The sequence below is a fragment of the Excalfactoria chinensis genome, chromosome Z (assembly GCF_039878825.1).
Source record: "Excalfactoria chinensis isolate bCotChi1 chromosome Z, bCotChi1.hap2, whole genome shotgun sequence".
NCBI lineage: Eukaryota > Metazoa > Chordata > Aves > Galliformes > Phasianidae > Excalfactoria > Excalfactoria chinensis.
The window spans coordinates 12,851,065-12,862,675 of NC_092857.1; the positions used below are offsets into that span (position 1 = coordinate 12,851,065).

Here is an 11,611-nt window from a genome sequence, read left to right on the forward strand (position 1 = left end):
ACACATTCAGAATAATGTAGATAAGTAGTGCTTTCACTTCCAACAGCCATAAACAGCTTAGGTGATTTGTTCAAGATCACAGAGAGCCAGTGAAAAGGCAGGTACAGATAGAGAACACTACTATCAACCTAGTCTAATCTAAATACATTTCTTCACTGTCTGAAATAATGCTGTTAATCCAAAAGACTGAGTTTACTTTCAGTGTCCAAATTGGCACAGTTCAAGCCTAATGCTTTATTACCATGCAAAACATTTAAGGTTTTTCTGAAGCTTTTTCCCTCACCTAAGAAATGGAGTTTTGCTTATCACAATTTGCAGAGTTGAAAATTACCTGTTTAAAGTACCCAAACAAGTATACACATCATCAAATTGGTTAATATTATAAGAACAAAAACAGAAGTATCTCATCTATAGAATAAGAGTTTGTGCTCATAAAGAATATGAGTATTTACCACCAACAAGTATAGTTGCCCCATTGGGTATATCTTTTACAGCTTCGACAGGATCAGTATAAAATTTGGTGTTCCGATGACAGCTGGTAGAAAAATAGCATCCAAAAGCCTGGAACAATAATAAAGAAGTGAATGAATGAAAAGCAATATATGGCAGCTCTGTAATTATGACCATGCCCCTGGTAAATAAAGGTGGTGGTGTACATGAAAAGATACTGCTACCACAAACACTAAATGACTGTGGAAGGATGGAGAGGGAAGTGGAAGGAGACAATGATGAATGGATTCAGCTACCTAAAACACAGACTTCCTTTATAGAAGTTTTAGGCCATTACTCCTTGTCCTATTGCTGCACTCCTCAACATGAGCTAGAGCAACCAAGACATTGCTCTCATTCATATATTATTACTTATGGATTCAAAGGTACAAACTCACTGAGCATACAAGATGCTCAAGTAGAGAGCCAACATCAATACAAACTCAAAACAGAGAGGCCAAAGAACAACAAGCAGAATAGCACTGTAGTAACCAGATGTCCTTTGATGGCATGAACCTTCCCCCAGACTCCTAGTGCAGTCTCAAGTCATCTTAGTGATAGAGAACAACTTAGAATCAGGGACACCGATATAAATGCATGAAAAAAGGAAGGTAAATGTGAAATCTACAATTTGTGGCACAGCTGTTACACCAAAATCATCACAATTCCTTTGCTGTATTCTTAGATTGCAGCAATCCTAACTCCTTTATTTTTATTTTTTTTTTCCTCCCTTTTATTATTTTCCACTGTTATCATCATGGACAAGTACTGGCCAGAGCCAGTGCTCCAGCAGCAAGTGATGAAGCTACCACAATCTCAAATCTCAAAAAAATTGGAGTACTTGTAGGTTAATATACTAGCTATTGGTGTTTCCACTCCTTTTACAGTGTAAATGGGAAATCCTAGAGAAAGAAGAACAAGCAAGTAAATAACGAACAAGCTATACACAATTTAAAGAGAATGGCACAATTCTTCTCTACAGAGTTGTCTTAAGACTCATTTACAACCAGGGCAGTAATTTTTGGCTCAGCTTCAAGATTACACAAACTGCCTCCCGCATAAAATTAAGGTTAGAAGTGTTTGCACTGCATATTAAGAAAAGCTTTCTGAATGAAGGCCTATTTCCTTTCCACTGGGAACATTCATCTGCTTTGATGAGCTCAGAAAAAATATTTCTAAATGGGAACTGTAGTACTGAGAAAGAGACCCTTCTCTGCTGCACCACGGCTCTTTCTTTCAGAAATATTTATTCAGAACTGCAGTCAAACTGCAAAGCACCTTCTGGCTCCATTTGGCAAGGGCATGGCAAAAAGAGCAGTGCCAGCAGCACCAGGCACTTCAGTACAGCCAGGCTGCAGGTGGGCACAGCAGGGCAGCTAAGGAGGGCAACTGGGCTGGAGGGAAGCTGGGTACTGCTGTATCCCCATATTCACATGGATAAGAACATTCTTAAGCGACCACGTGGTAAATCTTCCTAATTGCCCATAACAGTAGGGAACAAAGGAACAGCACATGTATCCAGCATGTTAGCAGGCCGGGTGTCTCCAATATCCAGCATGTTAGCAGGCTGGGTGTCTCCAATAAGTGTTCCCATCCTACTATACTAAGTATGTTTTTCTCAGCCCCTTCCTCATGCACTAAATCATTTAAGAGCAAGAGGCTGTGACAGCACTGAGTTGGAGGAGGGAGCTGCAACTCTGGCAGCCCAGGTTCACAAAGTAGGTAGTAGAGTTTTGGTTTAACTCAGCAGGCAGCTCACTACCCTAGCGGGTAGCGGGATGGTGGAGAGAACTGTGGGAAACAAAGTAAAACCAGTGGGTTGAGACAGTTTAAGAGATCAGGAAGTGGGGGAATAATAAAAAAGAATACCTAAGGTGAGAAATGCACAACACAACTGTTCACCTCCTGGCGACCAATGCTTAGCCAATCTCTGTGCATCAGAAACCCCAGCCAACTCCCCCAGCTCTACTGTTCAGAATGACGTCATGTAATGTGGGACATCACTTGGGCCAGTTTGGATCAGCTATCCTGGTTCTGTCCCCTCCCAGCCCCTCGCTGGCAGGGCAGTGTAAGAAGCTGAAACATCCTTAGCTCTGTATAAGTGCAGCTCAGCAAGTGCTAACACACAGAGTGAAAATACAGTTGATGACGTCCCAAAATCCAACACACAGCACCGTGTTAGCCAGACACTACGGAAAACTGTATGCAAGCCAAAACTAGGACAACTGGGAACAGAGGAGTTGACCAGAATGGTCAAATGAAGAGAAAGAAGCTTTGCAAAAGACAGCAAAACAGGGAGAAAGAGAAAGGCAAAATTCACAGAAAAGCATAAAGTTAGTAATAAGAATAAAGGTTAAAAAAGATGATTGTTTGTTCATAAAGACATGATATGGGGCAACTATGAGCACTGGAAAGCAAACAAATTTGTTTTTTCAACTAAAGCACAGTAACGCTAAGAAAAGCCATGGGTACGGCTACCTGAGGAAGACAATTAATTAGCTCTGGCTCCACGCAGGCTGGAAAGCACCAGAGCGGCGAGATTTAGCGCAACCTCCGCCCTCCCCCTTCCCTCTCTCCCTGGAAAGTAAGGGCGAGACGCCAGGCAGCGGAGGGCCGCACTGTGACACCTGCGCCTGGCACCGCAGCCCCGCACCTGCAGCGCGTGCGGAGCGCTGCCCGGGCAGAGAGCCGGGACAAAAAGCCACGTCCTGCGGCCAGGCAGCAAGAGAACTGAACCCGCGGCCCGGCCCAAGGTCACCGCCCCGCATCTCGCTACCAGTCCCGCTGCCCGTCTGCCTCCCTAGGGCCGGAAGCGTCTCATTAATGGCAAAAAATATATTTAAGAAACATTAGCAAGCATCCCTTCCCTGACGCGCACGGGGCGGCAGGGCGCTGCGCTCGCCTCGGGGATCCCGCCAAGGTCACGGCAGCCCCGCCGCGGGAGGAGCCCGCTTCGCCGCGCTTTACCTCGGCGCCCCACGCCCGCGCGGCAGGAAGGAGGATGCGGCGGCCGAGAGGCGGCAGCAGGAATTTGTACGCCGCCATCTTCGCGCTGCGCGGCTATCGGAGAAGGAGCGGAGGGGCTGCGGGCAGCAGGCGAGCAGGAGGCGAGGAGGAGGAGGCGGCCGTCCAACGTCGGGCGGATGATCCAGGCACGCTGAGGACGGCAGCTCTGGGTCACGTGTGCCGAAGGAGGGTGAGGGGCTCGGCACCGACGCCCACTGACGTCGGCTGCGCCCGAGGCGGGGCTGGACGAGGGGCGGTGGCGCGGCGAGGGGCCGCGGCCTGAGGGAGCCGGAGCGGGGCGACCCGCTGGGGCGAGCGCTCCGCTCACGCCGCCGTCGCCCGGCGTCTGGCGCCCGCTGTGGGTGGCCGGGGGCGGCCCCCGGGACCTGGGCATCCCCCGGGGGTCGGCCGTCGGCGGCAGCGAGCGGCGTCGTAGCCCTGCCCGGTTTCCTCGAGCCCGCTGGCAGCCCAGCTCCGCAGCTTCCCGAGCGTGCGCTCCTCACGCTAAAAAAAGAACGCGGCCAGCAGGTCGGTTCTTAACGAAGTTCTGACTGACGCCAAACTCGCATGGACCAGCGTGGAATACTAATTAACGTTACAGATCATCACCGTGGTGAATTGTGTGTTCTCTGCTTTACTGGTGATGCTCCACGGTACAGCAAGACAACTTGTGCCAACAAACGTATCCTTGTCAAGTTTTCTTTCAGGATTTCAGATGTGACCGAAGGTGTGCTAAGCATATTTGCAGATCTGTCTTTTCTTGCACATCCAGAGAAGGGGATCCAGCAACCCAACATTCTGTCCTGTCAGCTCCTGATCAATACTTGAAACCACAAGCATTAAACTTAGTGATGCGAGCTGTGAATGGTTAAGTTCCAGATGCAGAGCACTCAAGGTTAGCCAGTCCCAGGCAGCACGTGGTCTCTACCAGGCAGTTAGACGGTGTCTTTGGGTGGAAAATGTTACTAGAATAGCTGTATACTTGTTTAAGCAGTCACATGATGTGAACGTTTTAGTGCCAGCACTCCTGTATCTGCTAGGAGGAAAATTCAAAGCATGCCTTCACCATTATTTATACCTTCTAAAAATACCCCCAAGTGAACAGTTCATATCACGAGATGCCAAATGGAACAAAGATTCACAGGAAAATACAAGAGGCAGTGTAGACGTAGGAAAAGAGAACCCACCCCTCCCCCCGAAAACAGTCATCATATTAAGTCACATTCCCTGCCTGTCACATTGCTGTTCTTATCTGCAGCACAGCCAACCAGCCTCGCTGAACTCAGCTTTTGCCACATAAACAAAATTATGGAGGGTAATTTACTCTGAGAGAGTGCTTCTGGTCTCCTTCTGAAGTATCTGTGCACATCCATCTCATTTGGTCAGTGCTGGTCCATCCTTGCAGGTGCTGGCCTGTGAATTCCACCAGCAGCATGTGGCAGCTGTGTAGCACTGGCCCCTGACACACCACACTACTGCACATGCTTCCTATGCATGCTCAGCAGTGCTGGTACAGCTACAGTTCACCTAACACACAAGCCTTGCAGTCAGCAGTGAAGTGTCCCTGTTGGGCTCTGTGTCAGTAATGCTGGCAAACAGGCCAACTGTTTTGTTTCATTTGGCTGTACAGGAGGAAAAAACAGAACTGAGATGAACAACTTCATTTCTACAAAATTTCTGTAACATTTACTTATAGCTGACCTACATCATATGTAAATAATTACAAGATCCTGTACAATACTATTCCTAGGCTTTAAGATCCTCTCACAGCATTTACAGGAGATGTATTTACCTCAAGGATGGAAGGGCTACCACTTGCATGAATGATTGAATGCATCAATAAACCATGTGCACATAAATGTTCAGCTTATTCAAAAAGTCCTTATGAAAGGAGGTTATTACAAAGAAAGGAGTAAGATCTGTAGGCTTCATTTGTTTGTTTCATACTACTCCGCTTTCCGTTATAACACTCATAGTTTAGGCAAGATGCCCTACTTTCTGATACAGAACAGTAAAGTGTCTACATCATGCATCACATCGCAGGATCACAGAGTTGGAAGGGACTCATAACGATTGAGTCCAACTCCTGTTCTCACACAGGACCATCCAAAATCCAAACCCTATGACTAAGAGCATTATCCAAATGCTCCTTGAACTACAACAACTTGAGGTCACGATCACTGCCCTGGGAAGTCTGTTCCAGTGCCCAAACACACTCTGGTGAATAATATTTTCTTAACCCCCAACCTGAGCCTCCCCTGACACAGCTCCATGCTGTATTGTTAGGTAGTAAGACTATGAGAAAACTTTACTTTCTGACTACTGTAGATGCCAGACTCCATTCAAAACCAGGGTATTTATAAAGTGTAATTATACAGTAATTAGGTTAGGTCAGTTTTATTTTTAAAAAGATGATTCTTGGTGGTGCCTCTATTTATGCTTTAATGACACATATTTAGTAACTGTTATCAATACTGTTTGGATTAGTTAAGTGTAATAACCTTCAGCTGTGACAGACAGCATACCTGCTAGCTCTGGAAAACAGATGAGTGATTTAACCTTCCTTTACTGGAGGAATGTGAGGGGGAAAATAAAAAGCCCATTCAGCAGATTCTTGCAGACATCATCTGTGGAGGTGATGTATATTGGAGGCTGGTTTAAATTCTATTTCGGTAAATGTTACTAATCTCTCACTGTTTCTTTTTGTCAGGATTTCTTCTGCAAGAATGAGGTTATTTTACAATCTACCCCTGTTGAAGATTAAACATAAACATAACACAAGGGGCTGCAGAAACAAACTGGAAACAGGAATCCTGAACATCTGTCACATTGCATGTCAGTTCATGTTGGTTAGCACTACTGTAACAGGCTTTTCCAGATTCTGCAATGTAACATTACACAGGGTACATTCAAACAAACCTCATCAACAAACACAACTCACTTTAAACCAGGCACCCTATAAAAAACTACTAGTGAAGAAATTCTTTGTCCTTTTATTTGAAATGGAAGTGACAGAAAGAAATAAAAAACATTAACACAATAACACAGAGCCACTTCTGCAGAAATTGCATGCAGTAAACAGATCATACATCCCATAATTCACTGCAGCTAGTGCAGCACAGTGAGACTACAGGACAGATACTGGAGCTGAAAATGAAGAAAAGCATGAGACTAGTCTACCACTTTCAAAGAGGAAATGGGTTACAGGTGAAACTTGGACTTTGCCATCCATTTCAGGGGTGTGGTGCTTAAGCTGGACAGCACCAGTTCTTGGTGACAGAGTCTGGCATGCAAATCCATATATGCAATACAAATCCATGTAATCATTTATCATCCAGTCTCTAGGGAGCCAGTTCCCTGCATGCTCTAACAAAACTGGGTGCCAATCAGTTCTTATCTGAATTACTTCACTCAGTTCAGCTGCTGGAGAAGCAACTGTCTTGAGTTCAGGACTTCCTTCTGCAGTGGGCTGTTCCATCAATATCTGGGTCAGTATTCTCAACTGGAAGCAAGATCTGAACCCTGCACATACATTAGGAAAATGCAACAGTCATTTTGTTTTATATTCAATTTCTCAGCTTCAATCAAATGAACAACTTATGCAGATAACTAAGCTTTCACCTAAGATACAGGACAAAATCTGATTTTTTTATTATATTCTTTACAAGGTGATTTAAAAAGAAACATCTAATTCATTCATCCAACTTTCAAAAGGCCTGGTTAGTCTTAGAAAATGGGGATTTCCTTTAGCTCTCCCTTGATTTTGGTAGAATACAACAGTCTTATTTTTGATCTGGCTTTACAAATGCACACATAGAAGGAGCTAGGTGGCTGTTCAGTCTACATCGCAACTGAGTTCCCTGTGTTAATGAACATACATCCTTTTGTTGTGAAGCTCTTGGGTCTCTTGTTCACAATTTCACCAGCTCCAAACAGCTCTTCAAAGATCCAGATTTTTTTATTTATTTTATTTTATTTTATTTTATTTTATGTTATTTTATTTTCCAGGGGCTGGTTTGAAAACATATTCTAACAGTTGACAGACTTTACCACTCTGTTTTGGGAGCTCTGTACAGCTTTAGCATATGCAGTCATTTAAGATCATCCATACCATGAAACATGCCCAGTTAAACCCCAGAATAGTCTGAGCACTGTAGAGATGCCCTGTTACATCCTGCTGAATTCTCAAACAGGACACACAGTTTGACATTTATATTCCTTCAGCTACCATAGACATCCTCACTTAAAACTAGCAGGCCTCAGTTAGGAACTACATCTGCAGCAAATTTACTACAGAGATATTTAGGTAACCACAGTAATCTCATAGACTGCATAGAAATGAATTACTACAGGAATGGCAAGAAGTGTCTCAGATTCCCATTAAAATGCCAACGAATTCACTTGACTCTCAGTTATTATACTGCCACACAGATTAATTAAAATCCTGCTTAGTAGAATTAATTTGCTTTGATCCAACATAAAGCTCTTTATAATGAAAAAAATAAAATAAAAACAAAGCAAAACAAAACAAAACAAAAAAACTTACCACAAGTTAGGTAGTAACACCAAACCACTTTGCAACTCTGAAATTAATGCAGTTAAGTTGTGGGAACAGTTAAGGTCTCTCTCTCTCTCTCTTTTTTTTTTTTTTTTTTAATCAAATTACTTTATTTCTGTCTTAGCTAAAATACACTAAATTATGAACACAGCAGTCTGTAACATTTGGAGAGTGAGGTGATGTTTACTATAAGCAAGTTGTCCCAGACAAAAACTTGCAGGAACCCATAAATTAAATGTGCCAAGCAGAAGAACACAAAGCTGTTCACAGTACACACAGTTCTCGACCATTAACCATAAAACAGAAAGATCCAGGTCTCCTAGCCTGTTGCCAGTAAACTGTTTCACTGCATTACAGATTATTGTAAGTGTTACATTTGCTATTTAAAAAGCTACTTAAACTCTCTTTTCAGCAGCAAGAATCCCTCACTATGTCGGGCTCTAATATACCCTGTTTCCAGGAAGATGATTTTAGAAAAGCTGTTCTAACTTCAAAGTTCAGCACATGCCACTTCCTAATAAACAATAATCACTGCTAAATCATCTTACATTTTCTGAGCCTATGTAAATGCCCATCAAGGACCATGCTGTCCCACATGCGGGCAACAATGTTACAATAATGAAGATGTTTCTAATTTTGTCAAAACACTATGTGAAATATGAACTACTAGAAGCAAGTGAAACAGAACAGTCATACAAGTTTAGAGAAACAAAAACATACCTACCTGGAGTAGTTATAAGTAGCTAGTGTTCACATGCATCCCCAGAACTAATTTATTTCACATCTGTTGAACAAAGTACCCAATTGCACTTTTGGCATCATAAATATCAAATATGCTGACTTAAATGTATTTTAGAATGAATACATAGCCTTACTAAGTTGACTGATTTAATTTAATGCTTCCTTAATCAATGACGTGACACTGTGACGCTGAACTAAAGAAATCATTTTCACAGAACTTAATTCCACAAGTATGAAGGAAAGCTTTGATAACTATATTCTTAGCACTGTTTGGATTGAATTCCAGTTTTGCACACCTTCTGCAGCAATTCTAGTGAGGACGAGCGTGTCTCTCTGTTATTCAAAGAGGTGTTTGAAAAGTGATACCATGATACTGACCATCTTTCTTACAGATATTATTAGATACAGCAAAGTCACGAAGCTCACATACTATAAATACGCATAATAGTTTCTGTGCATAATGCAAAATATTTCTGCTTATTTTAAAGACTATATTTTCTTCAAACACAGGGATGAAAGACATGCAAAGGGTCAAATATTCTATGCATATAATACATTTCCATAAAATTAGTTTCTCTCAACTATGCATAAAAGCAAAATTTATACACCTTCAGATAACAGAGCTGGAATTCTGACATCTAAGGCTGACTGCAACAATACAACCTTTACCAAGGTAGATTCATCTAGGTGAGCCAAAAAACAGACTCAGAAACTGACACGTCTATTCACCTCTTTACTCACTGAAGATCGTCAGATGGTGCAAAATGATCCAAGACCAAACTCAGATAATTTTGAGCAAACCTTTGTTATTTAAATGCATTATCAGTTATTAGAGGTACAACTTACCAGAATATTGTCCTTTGTAAGGCAGATAAACCAGCTTAATACCCACAGCACACACAAATTCAGATTAAATCTTGAACTCACACTAACAAACAGTGAAACTGCATCTGCCTTGAATTTAGGTCATTATGGTTTTGTACATTTTAGAAGTGTGTAATCTTTTAAATTGAAATTTAATTAATTAATTAATTAAAGCCCAAAGGTGGGTCATTTCTTGTTTACTCCCACATGAAATTTTGCCGTTCCTACCCATCACTTTACAAACACTATACCAGACGTTAGTAATTCATCAGAAATCAAATACAGTTTATAAGTCTATTAGGATCTCATAACCTATCCAATCTTTACTAAATCAACCCATATTTTCTCAGTTATTATTATTATTATATTTAAATCAGAGACAGCTAATAAATTACCTACAAAAATCTGTCATATTGTTCGTAATAAAACTGGGTACTCATTTCAATGGATCTGAAACACATTAATTCTGGACAAGCACATGAATGCTAACTAGTCGTGGAAATCATAATATTTTACTGTCATTCTAAGATACTTGCCAGCTGCTGCACTATAAACTTTTCCAGATACTACAGAATTTAAAGCATGCTGCTCTGAACTGAAATCAGTATATCTACTTTAATATCCATAATGTACTTGCTGTTCATTTTAAAGACAAATTTTGGCCATGGACTTTTAAACTGTTAGGGGTTGCTGGATAAGGGATAATATTTAATATCTTTTGATGAAGAGTCAGTTTTTTTTACCAAAACATACCATTAGTAATTCAGTTGCTACTAGCTACTACTGAAACATACAATCAAAGAAAATTTGCACAGCGTAGAAAACTTTGTTTTTGAGACTGCTGGTAATTATAAAAGTGTAAAATTTATTGCTGTGCAAAGTTATTTTACCTGGACATTTCTGTATTTTTAAATGAAAGCAAATATTTTCTTACCTATATGGTTTTCCAGTTCCTCTTTTTAAAATTATTTGAGGTGATATTACGCGTACAGAGGAACCACCTACTTATGTCCAATTTCTTTAGCTTCCAGAAATAAAAGAAGTCACCACTTCTAAAGCAAGGCAGATTGCATACATCCAAGACAACAGTTGTTCTAATATATTCACAGGATTTGGATATTCAGAGATCTCAGACTAGCCCACTTTCCCACTTGTGTTTATCAGGAAGTTAGCCAATATTGCCAGAAAACCACAGGACAAAAATAATTCCTTACTGGTAACCAGTTACCACCAGTCTGTTTCTTGAGCAGCAACACATTTACAAACAAATTTCAGAAGGACTAACAAGTATTAGTACTGGTTTGGAAGGGAAGAAAGTGGCAGAGTCTACTGAAGCAGATAAATATGGGGGGGGGGGGGGGGAAACAAAAAAAAAAAAACAAAAAAACAACAACAACAACAACAACAACAACAAAAAAAAAAAAAAAAAAAAAAAAAAAAAAAAAAAAAAAAGCATGCTCTAGGAAAACAGAGCCTAGTAAGTATTCTGGAACTACAAACTTCTGAGACAAAAATGATAGCTGTAATTATCACTTATGTATGAGGGCTGCTCTGAAAGTAATGCCTCCTATTTCATTATGCAGGTGAGTGTTGGTATTCCGTTTGAACCTTTCTACAAATATTCCATTACATTTTGTTGCTGTGCAACAGATAGCAGGAGAGTCGTCATGTGACAGAATGGCATATGAGATACAGAAATGCAGATGAAGCAAAGGTGTGCCACTAAATGCCTCCATGTGGAAAAATGGCATACACCAATGGTTGCTGAATGTTTAAGGAGACCAAACAGTAAATGTAGAAAGGTGAGGCAGTGGGTGGTGGGTTTCAGTACTGGCAAAAGCAACAGAGGGTCACATGCAGGCACCCATTCATTGCTGGTGAAAATGCATAACTAGTGGTGGTGAATGTTTTGAAAAATACTGTTTTGTAGTGAAATATTTGCTCTACGAAATA

The 11,611-nt window shown here is 41.4% G+C and overlaps 1 protein-coding gene across 1 annotated transcript in view; it reads right to left on the reverse strand.

Annotated features, from left to right (window-relative positions):
* Nucleotides 1-3,687, reverse strand: part of OXCT1 (3-oxoacid CoA-transferase 1) — a 79,528-nt gene extending 75,841 nt beyond the window's left edge. The window contains exons 1-2 of the mRNA XM_072359103.1: nucleotides 3,457-3,687; nucleotides 453-561 (exon numbers count right to left, since the gene is read on the reverse strand). Of these exons, the coding sequence (XP_072215204.1) occupies nucleotides 453-561; nucleotides 3,457-3,534 (187 nt within the window). The 5' untranslated portion in view covers nucleotides 3,535-3,687. The remainder of the gene's footprint in view (nucleotides 1-452; nucleotides 562-3,456) is intronic.
* Nucleotides 3,688-11,611: the final 7,924 nt, after the last annotated feature.